This window comes from Pipistrellus hanaki (assembly GCF_964339955.1).
Source record: "Pipistrellus hanaki genome assembly, chromosome: 1".
Classification (NCBI taxonomy): domain Eukaryota; kingdom Metazoa; phylum Chordata; class Mammalia; order Chiroptera; family Vespertilionidae; genus Pipistrellus; species Pipistrellus hanaki.
Window position 1 is genome coordinate 44,675,841 of NC_140503.1, and position 16,368 is coordinate 44,692,208.

The 16,368-nt window shown below is 39.9% G+C and overlaps 1 protein-coding gene across 1 annotated transcript in view; it reads right to left on the reverse strand.

Annotated features, from left to right (window-relative positions):
• RAB8B (RAB8B, member RAS oncogene family) overlaps positions 1–16,368 on the reverse strand; it is a 61,155-nt gene that overhangs the window by 19,095 nt on the left and 25,692 nt on the right. The window contains exon 2 of the mRNA XM_084890837.1: positions 743–803. Coding sequence (XP_084746963.1) covers positions 743–803 — 61 coding nt within the window. The remainder of the gene's footprint in view (positions 1–742; positions 804–16,368) is intronic.

Here is a 16,368-nt window from a genome sequence, read left to right on the forward strand (position 1 = left end):
TTCAAGTATAAAATATTCAACCTGGCAATCTGGAAGAACCATATTTACTCACTGTAGTTTGAGAGATTCTTCAGGAATAAACCAGTCAGATTTGAGTGGTCTTTAAGGAGATCTTTGCCTTGCATATTACAGCATGAGGGATGAAAAGTATGCCCTTTTTCTCCCTATTGCTAGTCTAGTGTTCCTCATTTTTTTAAATTTAATGAGAAGACATATACAAATAAATGATAAAATATCAGAGCTGGAGGGGAACTCAGACACCATCAATTGAATCAGTCAGTTGACAAACGAAGGAAAGTAGGCCCTAGGAAGCAACTGGCCCCATGTCCTCAATTTAGAGGTAGTCCTGGCAAGAACCTCGGTCTGCACTTCCTGTTTAGGGTTCCTACCACTTGACTACTAAGCTTTATCTGATTTCACAGCTGCAACAACCACAGTGAAGAGGTAACGTACACTCTAGAATTTAGTTTCCTCCCCGGTAAAATTAGCATTTGTAAAGAATGAGTTCTCAGATCTCTTCTGGCTGTGCGTTAGTGAGGATATCATTCCTTACCTTCCCACTCTTGGTGGAGAGACCTTTGAATGCTTACCCATTTCCCCCTGGTTCCGGCAAAGAAAAGATGTTTTAGCTATCACAGAATAGCTCTCACTTATCACAATGCACATTTAATTCTCACATTCAATTCCTAACTAAAGTAGAAACTCTTATGTGTATATATAGTATATATATATATTAACTTACCATATCTGAAGCTTAATTTTCTTTCCATCAAGTTCTATCGTTCTGATTTTAAAATCAATTCCTGCCAGAAAAAGAAAGAAAGACATGCTAAATTTCTTCAAATGTAATCCAAGTCTTATTAGAAAAAGAACAAAGATTTCTATTGAAAAAAAAAAAATTCTCCAACGCCCTGGAAAATGTGAACACAGAAGAGGGTGTGAATGGTATGTTTCCTCTGAATACAGGCTGAAGAAAGGAACTACTCTGCAAAGAATTCCTACACATTTAAATGCTATGTTTTATTTGTGTCATTATTTTATCACATAGAGGCCCGATGCACGAAATCTGTGCATGGGTAGGGTCCCTAGGCTTTTGTTATATAGGATAAATAGATGACAACCCTCAAAGTTACATAATTTAGATTGAGAACATGCCTTATTTTCTACTTCCTGAAATACATATAAACAATGTTTCATATCCCACCCCACCCCATGCTCGGTCTGTCCCTAAAGTCAGCCATGGGACCTCTTCACAATGTCTTCCTCATCTCCTCCTTCCAGTTGTGTTTCTAGAATCTGCAACTGGCTAAGCAAAAAGCAAAACAAAAACCCCAAGACAAACAAATAAAAACCTTGTCTGAGGGCAGGGATGGGAAAGCCTGTATATTTATTTTATACAGTTAAGAAGTATTTTACATACATTTTAATAAATGTTCCCCACATCTTACTGGCTAGAGCTGAAATAACTAAAATAGTTTTAACCCTGGCTGCAATTTCGAATTACTTGGGAAACTTTAAAAGACAACAACAAAAAACCCTTATTTCTTCCCCACTATGGCGGCTCAATACTTATTTAGCAGTTTCAACTACAAATCACCACAAAGTCCTGGATGATTATCGGCATGCTCTGTCAGGAACAAGCTGCCACTCTTTCTCTAATGGGGCCTGTTAGTGAATACAACTCGGTTGCAGTTTGCTGAACTCTCATTATCTGGCTACTCAAGCTTTATTTTAAAATTTTCTATTCTTCGGCATTCTATACCGAACCATGTAAAGTGGTTTCCAAGACATTTAAAAAGCACACATGTCAATTATGTATCCTCTTAAATTACATATTAACTGTAGTTATCTAGCCGGTGGGGAGAGCCCTCAATGGCTATGTTGCCACAACATTTCTATATATCAACATTGAGAGCACCCCAAAAGGCTGCTTGCCAGCTCCAGCTTCATATAATACCGAGGCTTAACCCGAGTGGGGTCTCCCCTTCTTCGTGTGGCACTCTCCCCGCCCCCCACCCCCGCTTTAGGTGTTCTTGTGTATCTTGAAATAGACAACTATCACACCCAAGCTAATCTAGTAGGGCAGCTTCTCAATATTTGTTTCCCTCACTAATAACTACCGTTACTGTTAGCAAGTACAATCTGAGACGCAATATCCCCGGTTATCTGGCTCATGTTTCCTCCGGATACCTCACTATTGCAGGGTCAGCAGTGGCAGGAGCGACACTTAGCAAAACCGCATACATATTATTGTTAGCATTACACAGATTTTACTGTGGCCCTCATCCATTTAAGATTTAATACGCACTGATTTTTATTGTGATTTATCTTTTCATACATTTCTGAGTTCAGTGTAACAAAGACCCTCTAGGAATTCTCAGCTATCTTTTATAGGTTGTTTTTTGTTTTTTGGTCCAGACATTAAGAACAGTGCCCAACAGGTATTCAGTTAATGTTTCTTGATATTAACATTTTAAGAAATTCATAGTTTTCCAAATTCATAGAGACAGAAAATAGGGTGGTAGTTCCCAGGCAATACAGAGAGGGAGGAAAAGAAAGTAGCTGTTCAATGGGCATACTTCAGGATTTGCAAAAGATAAAAACTCTATAAAGACTTGTTTGACAATAATGTGACTATATTTACTGTCCTGTACACTACTGAACTATACACTTACAAATATGGTTAAAATGAAAAATTGTGTGTGTGTGTGTGTATGTATGTGTGTGTGTGTGTGTGTGTGTGTGTGTGTTTAAACCATAATAAAAAAGAAAAAGAAAAAACACATGACTTTTAAAATATAGATTGTATAGCTGGAAAATTAACTTTCTCAATTGGAAAGCTACTATCAACATTCCATCATTTAATAGTTCATTCACAGTTTAAGTGAGATGATGTGTATCAAATGCCTGTTCATATGAATACTTTCCTTATTCTGGCTCATTGAGATGGTAACTCCTATTCTTCCAATGTTGTTTTTGCCTGTAGTTGGGATTCAGGCGCAACTTTTCCACCTTCATTCAACAAAGCCATTTTGAAGCTCCCTTACGTCTCAGTTACTCCCCATTCATTTAAAACATTTAGGAAACTTTCTACTGACCTAGCCTTTTGTTTTCTGTATTTGTTAGAAGGATTACCTTTCTGTTATCTGAGACGGTTTTACCATTATCTGGGAAACCTAACCATCTTTTCACTATTCAGCGGTTTGTAAGAGTTGTGAACTGGTATTTAGCTTTTGTTTATGTGGCTGTCAGGAGCCAGTTGACAGACAAATGCTGGAGAGCACAGTCAAATCAACACAACTTGAATTCCACTAAAAATGGAAAATGTTGTTTATTATTGAAAAGCACAGAACCTGGAGATTAAAAGAGCCAGACTGTCGGTTAGGGCCTGTCATTTACAACTTTTCGGAGGTTGATTAATTGCTCTGAATCTCTATATCCTCCTCATCCTCAAAAGAGATTGAGAGGATCTAACAGGTAAATTAGATAATGTGTATGACTGTGCTGTGGAAACTCTAAAACTCAAAATAAGTGTAAGATATTACTCATCCAGATTCTATTATCCTGCAGATCTTGTCACGTCACGCACGGATTATAATAATAGCTTCCCAGGAAGCTGTGCCCACCTCTCCCTGGTCTCATTCCCCTGCCCGACACACTAAGAGTCACTTTTAGCAATCCCCGAGGTAAGGCCACCTCACTATTTAAGAGGCTGTGGACCCAATTTCCAGCTTCCTCAGCCTGGCAACACAGCTATTCCACTGGATACACTGCTCTCCCAACACTGCCTCCGAGCTGCCCTCCCTTAGGCCTCTGCTCCTCTCAGGGGCGTGCACCCATCCTCCCCTCGGCGTGTGCGTGGCCACCTCACTGGGCAGCCTTCTCTGAGGATGCTTCTTCACCCATGCGGTTCCTCTCTCCCTCCCTCCTTCCAGCTGTCTACTCAGCCGTGTCCATCACTTCTCCCAGGCCTGCCTTTGGCCAGTAATTCAACCCTGTCATTTGGCTTATTAACATGCTCTGAATTGGTCTCACATCAAGCAAAAGCGCCATCCTCTCTGCCAGCCAGGTTGCACAGAGAAACATGCATATAGTAGATACTAAGTGAAAGGTTAAATATGCTTAAAACAACACTGCAGAAAGGTTAAATTCTACTAAGTGTGGAGAGAGCTAGGAAAACCATGGAAGTCCAAAGTGTTCTTAGTATACTACAGTAACAAGAGTAAAGATGCTGAGAAATGTTATTACAGTAAAAAAAATGAAGATCTTTATATTGCACTTAGTTTGACAATAATATCAGTAGAATATATAATAGACATTTATATATAAAATAAATAAATATATATATATATATATATATATATATATATATATATATATATATATAGGAACTTTTTTAAAGGAAAAATAACTTTCTGAGGCTACTCCAAGATTGAAAAAAATAGCCACTCATAAGAATAATAAGACAATTATATCAATTAGGATGCTTTCTACTGCAACAGAAACCGCAAATCAAACTATCTTAAGGTAATTTGTTGACTCATATAACAAGCCTGGTGGTGAGTTGGGGTTTGGAGATGGCTCGATCCAGTAATTCCGGCTCATTTCTCTGCATCTCCTTTGGCTCTCCCCTCCTGGGAGTATCAACTGCATCCTCTGACTGATAGCAGTTCCTGACCACAGCAGCAATACCGAGAAGAAAAGAGATCATCTTCCTGTGTCTCTTTCTTAAAAGCGAAGAACTGTTTCCCCAAAGCCTCCAGGGACCTTTCCTTCAAGTCTCATTGTTGGGTTTATAACCACGGGCATGTCACACTCTGGGGACTAAGGCTGAGTTCCTGAACCAATCACTGCCTAGTCAGTTAGCAAGATTAAATTAATCAAAGCCTATCCTAAATTTAGATTAACCACGTCCCATTCCCCAGAGCTGGGTCACTCCTCCAGATCCACAGGCTACTAAAATTAGGAGAACAGAAAAGCTGTTGAATCAGTCATAATATCTGTTAGAATAATATTCAAATATATCTAATTAATACTTTATATTCATAGCCATATGAAACAGACAAATCATTACAGCTATCCCTATTACCATTCATGTCATTAAATTTCATGAACTAGAGTACTTCTCGGAAGGTAATTTCACCTCGTCTTCAGCCACAAAGCAGAAAATATGAAGAAAAAAAGGACAATGAGCAAAGACGACATCTCTGTGGTTAAACTGTGATCACTCCCAGGAGAGTCCTCGAGCCCACAGTCAGTCCCAATGGCCTGGCTTGTGCTCCAGCCCAAATGATTAGACTACAAAGGAGGGGCTGTCATATCAACAGCAGCAAGAGCTACATTACAGCCTATCCTGCAGTAAGGGAGTGGCTTTTTTTTTTTTTCTTTCTTTCTTTCTATTTAAGAGGACTATATAACTTCAAAAAAAAAAAAAAAAAAAACAACAACAACAACAACAACAACCACATAGCTTTGAAGGGCATTACATTTTGGGCCAAAATGCCCTTCTCAATCGCCTTTTAGAAAGCATGGCTGTCTTCTGGCAGCACATCATACAATAATTCATGTTCAAAATCATGACCCTGAGTCATTTCAACTCATAACAACCCATGAGCCACTAGGCTGCATGCAGCTTTCCCAGCTAGCCAACAGTAGGTATCATTTTTATATATACCCAGATGTAATTTAAGTATAAAAATATGCATGAGAATGATTATCAACAAAACCCAGATAACTGTTACCTTTGGAGAGAAATGGAAGAGGAGAGATTAGGAAGGCACTTTAACTCTGTAATAATTTCTTAAACTACATGGTGGTACGTGGATGTGGAAGTGTTTTATATTATGTACTAGAGGCCAGGTGCACGAAATTCATGCATTGGGGGTAAGGGGTGGTGTCCCTCAGCCTAGACTGTACTCTCTCCAATCTGGGACCCCTTGGGGGATGTCTGATTGCCGGTTTAGTAAGACATCCCCCTCACAATCTGGGACTGCTGGCTCCTAAACACTTGCCTGCCTGCCTGCCTGCCTGCCTGATTGCCCCTAACTGCTTCTGCCCGCCAGCCTGATTGGTGCCTAACTGCTCCCCTGCTGGCCTGGTTGTCTCCAAATGCCCTTCCCTGCCGGCCATCTTGTAACAATGTGGGGGTGACCATCTTGTGATGGCATGTGGGACAGCCATCTTGTGATGACGAGAGGGCGCAAGGGCCACCTAGGCTTTTATTAGTATAGATTCTTAGAATTGTTCATAATTTTTAAAAAGCAATGACTACTTATCTAGAAAAATGAGGTATGGAGCACTCATTCACTCCTGGTAGAAAAATCAAACCAAATTTTAGAGATGAAAGGTACCTTCTAGATTTATTGGGGAGGCAGAGCAGGCCTCCTGCCTTTGTTCCATTTAAAGAGGGCCTGTGATCAAGAGCAAGACTGGATCAAATTCAAAAAACAAGGGGGCAGAGCAAGGGCTGGTGCTAGAGCAAGAAGTGCTGACTACTCAGATTCTAAGCAGGGGTTCAGGGCCATTTCCTTCCCCGCCTGCAGGAATAGGCGCTTCCATTTGGGCCAAGGGCAACAGGAAGAAGACACATTTGGTCACTGCTGGGAGTGGCACTCTGGTTGGGGAACAAAGGAGTTCTGATTTCTCATTCCAAAGGCTGGAAGGAGGGAGCCGGGACAAGGGAGCGGGAGAGGGGGCCTCTGCCTGCCCCTCTGAGGAGAAGATAAAGTTGGACTGGAGGCCTGCGCATTGTCCAGGCGATTCACAGGAACAAGAGCTGGCAGAGACCAGGTAGTGAGGCTCTAGTGAAGGATATGAAGTCAGCACTTACGAAAAGACAGCTTATCAGATATTTCTCAGAAACCTGCGGTGCAACTGGAGGGAGGGCTGGACCAGCAGAACATAGGAAAGAAACAGAACCAGACTCACTCCCACAACTAACAGACCTAATAGGGAAAAGGAACTTGGAATGACCAGTAGTGGGCATTCCACAAATTTGATATAATTTATCATGGAAAGGGAACAGATTCACAAAATTATTTTACACTAAAGTCAAATTAGCCAATAGATATTAATAATCTAACCCAGTGCTCGGCAAACAGCAGCTCACGAGCCACATGCGGCTCTTTGGCCCCTTGAGTGTGGCTCTTCCACAAAATACTATGGCCTGGGCGAGTCTATTTTGAAGAAGTGGCATTAGAAGAAGTTTAAGTTTAAAAAATTTGGCTCTCAAAAGAAATTTTAATCGTTGTACTGTTGATATTTGGCTCTGTGGACTAATGAGTCTGCCGACCACTGATCTAACCTTTTCTGTCCAGGAGAATAGGGAGGTTTCCTCTGGGTTTGTGAGTGAATGAATGAAAGAAAGGATACCATTGCTGCAGTGTGGGAAAGAGTGGGAAGGACTTTTCCTGGCCTTAAGACTAACTCTCTGGGGCCAGCCAGTTGTCCTGACCTTCAGCATAAGCTGTGACTTGCTGCATTTTTGCCCTGTGGGTGGTGCAGCACACACAGTTCTGTCTCCTGCCTGTGTACTTTGCTGGGCTTATTCCAGGGAAAGTCTGCTGCCTGACCCAGGAAAATCAGGGGTGGAGAAACAGCAGGGACCTTCAACTGATGTTTTAAATACCTTGTTCCCACTGAAATTCTTTTGAAAATCCAATTTAGATGCAGTCAGGAGAGACACACAAAAAATAATTCAGATTTCTGGGATATTTAGCCTCCCAGTGAATGACAATAATGCAAGATGCTGAGTTTAACATCAGTGAAAAAAAAACTTAGGTTATTGATCCCCTCTGACCTACATTAAGAAGCAGAAAGTTAACACTGCACTTTTACAATCAAAACATGTACTTTGTTTCAAACAGACATTTGGAAACAACATCTGTGACCCCAGGCTATCCAAATGTGGGTTATGTGGTTTTTCTATTTACACTTCAGAGATACCCCAGAAACAGAAAGAAGTTTCCTAAATATTAAAACCCACTTTAAGAAATGGTATGCTCACTTCCTTACTTAGATTTTTATTATTAATTAGAGGCCTAGTGCATGGATTCGTGCACAGATGGGGTTTCTCTGCCTGGCCTGCACCCTCTTGAAATCTGGGACCCTTCAGGGGGTGTCCGGCTGCTGGTTTTGGCCCAATCCCCGCAGGCCAGGCCAAAGGACCCCACCGGTGCAGGAATCCATGCACCGGGCGACTAGTATGCATATAAGATCTTTGGTTAATCTTTTTCCATCCACCCACCTCCCCCCTTCCCTCTGAGATTCATCAGTCTGTTCTATGTTTCCATCCCTGTGCATTGAGATCTGCCCCCTGGTAGTCAGTGCTCCTCATAGCTACTAATCAAACAGTCTGATGGTCACTTAGGCTTTTATATATATATATATATATATATATATATATATATATATATATATATATAATATATAGATGATAAAGATATAACGTAGATGGATTTTGCCAGTTTAGAAAATTCAACACCCACATTTTGCTTATGCTTTTTTGTGTGGATTTTTAAATTGGAGATTAATGAAATTTTAGAGTAGCTGATTTTAGGGTAATTAGCTAAAATCTCTAATTAGAAAAACAGATTCTTGAAATAAGAAAAAATATGAGTTATAGATTGAAGCTTTAATATACATATTTTTCAAAATAAAGTCTTGGAAAAAGTATGCAAATTTAGAAATAAAAGTAAGAATGTTACTTATGTTGAAAAAAAGAAAAAGGAGTTCAAGACATTGCTCTTTGGTAAATACCCATTTTGTAAGTTCATAAAAGCATATTTCCTCTCAAGCACCAATTATGTGGCATATAGTTAGAACCATTTAATTTTTTGTTTTATTTATATTCAAATTTACAATCTATTGTTTGTTTGTTTGGAAATTAGAAAGTCTAAAGTTTAGACGGGAAAACACTTTAAAAGTAAGCTTAAGAGACACTTTAACAACAGTTTGAAATGATCACTGGCAACCAAATAAGTTAGATTTGTTAATCCAAAATTGGACAGGGGGAATTTTCAAAAGTAAACTAACAAGTGATCTTTGAATATAACTTGTCCTTAAAAAAGACACCTGACTTTTTAAACAAAGAAGACAGAAAGAAAACTAGAATTTTTCAGATTTCTTTGGCTCGTACATTCTGTGACTAGGAAGTGATATGCTAAGCCCCATTTATGGTGTAAATCAAGTGACACATATTACCACTTCCTGCTGAAAAAGCTGCACATCTTGACACTCTTAGAATACTCTAATTCTTACTGAATTAAATTCAACTCTTGGCATTCTTTATTATATAACTGTACCTATAAAATCTAATCACACTAACAAAAGTTAACAAACTCAAACTAATTCAGGAAATTAGGAAGGATTTACTAATTTTGAGTTGAGCCATAAACATATGCATGACAGATACAAAAATAGTACAGTTAAAAATAGTTTTAAGTAATGCCTATATTTGAGAATCTCCAATGGTTTAAAGATTTAAATATAAAGATTTAATTAACCCTTTAAATGTATTTGGGAAAATAAAAGGGCAAAATGACAAATCATTATATACTAAAAAAAACTACCAAAAATATAACTATGTTTTGAATCACAAATAAAAGGTTTTTAAAATGCTAGAACTACCAAAATATCAGGAGAGAAAAACAGAAATAGCAAAGGAAATGTAATAATACAGCTACAATCTTAGGAAGCATTGAGAATTTTAAATCTGATTGAAGAGCCAGCAAAGATTACCCAGGATTCAGCTCCCTGTCTGAGAATGGGCAAAAGAATGCATGACAAGTCTCTTTTGCAAATCTTGCACTTTCAAACGGAAATGTGCTTTAAGTGTTACTCAATCTGGAAGAAGCAATGTGCTTAAAGTTGTCAAAATGTAGATTCTAAATGTTCTCAAAGAGGGAATGTTTTACCATCAATAAAATCCTATAATAATAAAGAGGTGATATGCAAATTGACCATCACATTGTCACAAGATGGAGGTGTGCACAGCGGGGGTGGGGCCAGCTGCACTTCACACCTGCTGCCAGAGTCCCCTCAGCCCCACTGGGGGCGTCTGGTCCTCTTGCACATCCCACTGACTGACAGCTTGCCCAGGCTCCACCAATGAGCTGTCCATCCTTCTCTTCCTCCCTGCCCTGAAACTGAAGCCTGACTATGGTGTCCAATAAATTGGAAGTTATAACTCATGTATCCTCCATTCCTTAGTTGGGGCCGGCCGCTCTGCACTCCTGCTGCCAGAGGCCTCGGGTCCTCCTGCATCCCCCACTGACTGAGACTCAGGAAAGTAGGGCTGGCTGAGGCAGAGGCAAGCCGCTGATGGCAGCTGCCCAGCCTCCCAGGTCCAGCCCAAGGTTCAGGTAACCAGAGCCGGCCGAGGTTTGCACTGCCTGCAGTGGCAACAGCAGAGGTGGATGGGGTTGTCACCTTCCCCTGATCACCTGGGTTGCCTCCAGTCTCTGAGGGCTCCCAGACTGTGAGAGGGGGCAGGCCAGGCTGAGGGACACCCCTTCCAGTGCATGAAAATTCTGGGCCTCTAGTCTTTTCATAAAGAGCCTAATTTGTTAACTAAACTTTCTTGAAGAATAAAGATTCAGAATACCTCTGAGATTTACATTTCTTTCCTGTTATTAATTCATGATCATCTCAAGAACCAAACTGCTCCTAAATGAAACCACGTGCATCTCCTCTGCTCCACCTATGGTTTCTGAGAAGGTGTACCTTCATAGCAGGCAAACCCCTCCAGTATGAGTCACTACACCTTCCTAAACCTGGAATTCCCTTGTTCTTTGACAACTGAGGGTCAAAGTACACTGTTTCAGTTAAGGGTGAAGGGAATTTTGTGGTTATTCAAAAGATGACGATAAAAAGGCAAATCCATAACTATTGTTAAGGGAAAATCATTCTGCTAACTCACTGAAATTACCACCGGAAAAAATTACAGCCACATTCCAATGATGTTACACCAAAAATGCAGTGAAACTGATCTGCTAGATCCTTCCAAGTATGACCATGTATCATGTTTTCCATTCATCTGGAGGTAAGTGAAAACTAAAAAAGTAAAGCAAACGATAAAGTAATAGAACTAGGTAACAATACTACATGGGGCAACTAACTAAAAACAAGTGATATATATGTTTCCCTTTGAGAATGACATCTTAAAGGAGGAAAAACAAAAAAGATTGTTACCAATGTAAAATACAATACATATGGGTTTTCCCATAACAAAAGCTTAAAGTTAGCAACTGAGGGCTGAAACAAACTCTGGCTACAATCTTATTATTTTCCAGGAAAATTTCCAAATCACGTCTTTAGAAAGATTTCAGCTTATAGTGGTGCAAGCTGTAAATTTTAGCAACTTTCCTCACTCAGTTAATGCAAATCAACTTTCTTTTAGGGTGGGATGGGGTGTCTGTAACAAACTACTTGGTGCGGAAGAGAAGACTCATTAGGTCAGACTCTCCTGCAATACCCACCTCACCTCTTCCCACCCTTCTCTCCCGCTGACTGTGTCTAGATAAAAGGAAAGTCATCAGAGAGAGTAAAATAAATATAACTGCAAATTCACAGTGCTCAGAATCTAGTGAGCAAAAAGGCTTTTCTTGATCAGCGGCAACATCAATGCCACTAAAAAGTGTAGTAAAAGTAGGCTGCACGTACCGCTCACTGCAGCCAGGGTGACAGATGGATAACGATCATAAGCTACTGCCAATGAGGAGGGCTAAAGTAAACAGATGGGAGTGTATGCAAGTAAAAGAATGAGACCAAAATCAACAAAAATGACACTGATTACAGTTTTTCCCAATCAAAAATGAAAAACGTCTACCAAGGATAACATCATCCTCATCTGTAAACCCATTTCCCTGCAATACAACAGGTTAAAGTTGACAGCACTCTATAACCTTCATGTATACAGTTAACACTTCCACAAGCCAGTTATGCATCTCACATATATAGTCATCCACCTCTAAATATTTAAGACATTTTTCTAACTTTATAAGGGTGATAAAAAATTCCACTGCCTAACTACTTCCTTGACTTGCCTTGTAAAACTGAATACAATGTTTCAGCTGGGCTGGGAAAACCAAGATTTTCTCTAACCTATGTTTCAGACTTTCAAATGCATCCCGACTAATGAAGGAGCTTGAATACTTCATTTTTTTCCCGATCCCCACTGTCCTCTAACTAACTGCCACTTTAAATAAACAAAGAATTAGTAATAATTACATTCAAAGCATAAAATGAGAGGGTTGTCAAAATATGCTATAGTGGACTTCACATTGGACCATTATTCGCCCTAGTCCTAAATCCCAGTGTTTGTGGGGGTTGGAGAAGAAGAAAACCTAAACAGTATTGACAAGAGACCGTTTTTTTTAAAAGCCATCCTGATACTGGAAAATCAGCCAGTGCCACACAAAATAACTTCTCCAAAATTGAGCAAAAATTATTTCAAGTTATATTTTATCAGCTTGTTTTTATAAAACCAAGTTCAAAGTGCAACATACTATTTAAGTCCTTACCCCATCCACTCCCAACACCAAGATAGAGGCCTCAGGTGTTAATGCAAGACACTTAATGCAGCTTCTACTAACTGACAGCTTAGAGCCAGCAAAGATTACCCAGGATTCAGCTCCCTGTCTGAGAATGGGCAAATCTTGGAGAGGAAAATCATTCACCTTATGTTCCCCTTTACCCACTTCCTTCAAGACATATAGTTCTTTTCTTTTTTTAACCCTCACCTGAGGATATGTTTGTTGATTTTAGAAAGGGATGGATGGAAGGGGAGGGGGGAGGAGAGAGAGAGAGAGAGAGAGAGAGAGAGAGAGAGAGAGAGAGAGAGAGAGAGAGAGAGAGAGAGAGAGAGAAGCATCAACAGCCGGTAAGAGCCCTGCCTGGAGAAGCGTCAAGGACCACTGAATGACTGTTAGCATCTGTCTTTCTCAGGCAAGTTTTACAAAGTTACAAATACAAAATGTTTTTAAAACACCATAATCAGGCAGGCAGTGCTCCAACTGCCAAACACATAAGATACAAAAGACTCATTTGGAAGTATCTGACCTGACCTTGAGTCCTGGAGGGCAGTGACCTGTATTTCCTCAACAGAGTACCTGGGAGTGAGTGCCCAAGAGCTATGTCTTCTCTTAGGTAAGTACAGACATGCTCCCTTGAAAATACACACCACACCCCGCCCCCCCATACACACACACACACACACACACACACACCATCCTTGCAGCTTTTTCATCATGAAAGAATATTATGAAAAGTAACCCTTGATTATATCAAGATTATATAGAAACTTAGAAAGTATTTATGTTATAAAAGCAAAATACAATGTGTTCTGTCTCTGTAACTAGGTAGAAAACATGTGAACATGGACAGCAACATGTGAAACAGTAAAGTAGTTATATTAGGGTATGTTGTTGTGAGGTGATTTTTTAAATCATGAACTTAAAATTTTTACCTAGTCTTCTATTATTTTTGCAGTAAGCAATTTGGAAGAAAATGTTAAAGTTGAAATAGTACTCACTATGATTATACTTCAAATTCTGGATTAAAGAAGCTTTGTGGGACTGCTCTTGCAAAATCTTATCACCCTATATAATAAAAGGCTAATATGCAAGTTATCCCTGACTGGGAGTTCAACCACTTGCTATGATGTGCGCTGACCACCAGGGGGGCGGTATGGAATGAAGCAAGACTTCGGCTGGCAGCCGGCAGCTGAGGAAAGGAAGCCCCTGAATGGCCCTGATCACCAGCCAGGCCTAGGGAACCTATGCACAAATTTCATGCACTGGGCCTCTAGTTGGGTATAATGCTGTTTCTATGGGGAGGAAAGCATTGATAAAGCACACTAAACAAACAGGTCATGCACTCCATCTGAAAGAGCCTGTGCTAAGTGAAGATTTCAATAATTATTTACCAAATAGCTTGTCAAATTTTTCCCTTTTTCTCTAATTCCTACAGTTCCAGTTTATTGGCTGTCACCTGAACAAGAACATGTGGGAAGAGAAAGAAAGGGATAAAGAAATGTGAGCTTGCTTTCACAGGATGTGTCTTTGTGGTATCTGCAAACACAAATCCAGGAGAAAAGGCATCATCTGTATTTTCCATGCTATCCCGGTCCCTAATTAACACAGATAAATCTGAGTTTGCCATACTATAATTTATTAGTCATATTTAATTAATCTAATCAGTTTTAAAACAGGAGAGGGCAACAGTGCAAGCTTTAATAAAGTGAGCTCATTGGACTTTGGAAGCTGCTCAGCTGAGGCTCCCGGTGAATTCCCACACACCCAAAGGGCAAATGTGGCCTTGGTGAATAATTTGCGTTGTCTATTTTTAACTCATCTTTCTAGTCCTAAGGACCCATATTATAATGTGGATTAGAAAAGAGAAACAGCAGGCATATATATTTAAAAAGTAAACTCAGGGGTACAGAATCCTGGGCTCTTAAGTGTGTGAGGAATGAGTAGAGCCAGAGAACTGCCCGAGAAAAGAACTAAACAAAACAAATGACCGTCAAGTTGAAAATTTTACTTCTGCAGTCAAAATGGTGGTAATTTACAGTGTTAAGTTTATCTACTCAGTTTTTGAACTGATACAAAAGTATACTGATAGTACCCTAACTGTAATCCTCAATTACTAATATGAAAAATAAAACCAGAATGACCTACTCACATGATCATTTCACAGACACACTGTCAGTTCAAGGATGTCCTCAGACAAGCCCAGGGCAGGATTTCCACATCTGGTGGTCACAACATTATGTTCTCAATTTGGACAGAGCAGTCATTAGGTCAGGAAACGCATACGACAGTGATGCAAAGAAGTTAAACACGACACACAATGACTGTGTATTTTTAACCCCAGATGGTCTGTCAGTAAAATGAGGAGGGTGAGGGAAAATGTCCCTGGCCCTTTTGGGCATAGAAGAGATCACAACTATTGGGCTGCTGCTTTTTGCATGAACTTCTGAAAAGTGACAGGAGAAAGCAGAAAAAAATTGTACACTCAGAAAAACTGATATTTAATCTACTTCAGATAAGCCTTTGCAGGTCTCAAGGTTGAAGTCCATGCTTGTAGATTATGATACTAACTTAGCAACCAACTTCAGCCTTCGTGCGAGTAACAGTCCATTCTCAAATGATAGACAGGAACTGACTGAGAAATAGAAACTGGCAAGCTTTACTTGGACTCCACAAAAGAAACGGGTGAAGATTTCTCAACCACATAGGATGCAATGAGGTTCAGCTTAGTCAGATATAGTCACACTTAATGAAAATCAAGTTGACTAATGAAAGAACAAGTTTTCGTATTTAATTTCACAAGAAGATTGAGGCCAACATAGACCTGACCCTGTACTAGGCACCAAGAAATACAAAGAAGGCAAGTTATGGGCCCTGGGGAGCTCCTAGGCTAACAGTCACTAAAATTTCATAACGTGAAAATCCTACACCATACTTGAATGTCTTCAGGAGCAGGAACTAACAACAGATGACGAACGGAAAGAAAACATGATTTTCTAAGATAAGAAACTGCCTGCTTTAATTCTGTTATTCCCACAAGCAAGCATATAATTATCTCCCCAAAGGCTGAGAATAAAGAAGTGGCATTTGTCTATCACAAATGGCAAAAATAGCAACTAACAGCAATTTTTCACTGTTGTTTAGAAATCAATTTGGCTTATGATTTAAGAGGTTGTATTTTTTTCTTTAAGCACCCATGATCGTATCACCTTCAAATTCCCATAAACTATTGTCTTAATCAAGTTTGAAATTCTCTCTGAACTCTAAAAGCTTTGGTGTCTAGATGAAAATTGAAATGAACAAACATCACACTGAAAAAGGATGGTCATATTAAAAATGTGTCACTGTTAAGCTATTATTAGCAAAGGCTAGCGAGTGCCGCGAGTGTAGTTCAGGTGTAGAGTCTGGAGTCCCAGGCTCCAAAGTCCTTTGTCTGATAAACATGATGAAAACCTATTAAAGAGCTACCATTTATGGTGTATCACTATGTACCAGGTACAACCCTAGGAAATAGTCATCATTATCCCCATTTCACCAGTGAAGAACCTGAGCCTAAAGAGGTTAACTGGTCCAAGAAGACAAGCTAGCAAGTGGCGGAGCTGGGATATTAGCTAAAGGAGGAGAATTCTGTGACTCAAGCGGAATTTCCTTGTAGAGTCCTCCCTGGAGGTACTAACTCAGATTACAAAGGATTTGTGAGAAGCCAGTTTCCAACAGAGTGCAGAAAGCTGAACCTAGCTATAGGTCATCTCTACATCACAAAGGGAGAATGGGTCCACTCTGGGTGGACCTGAATGTCAGGGATTCTTTGAATCCTCTCAGAATGCTTAGTTGAACC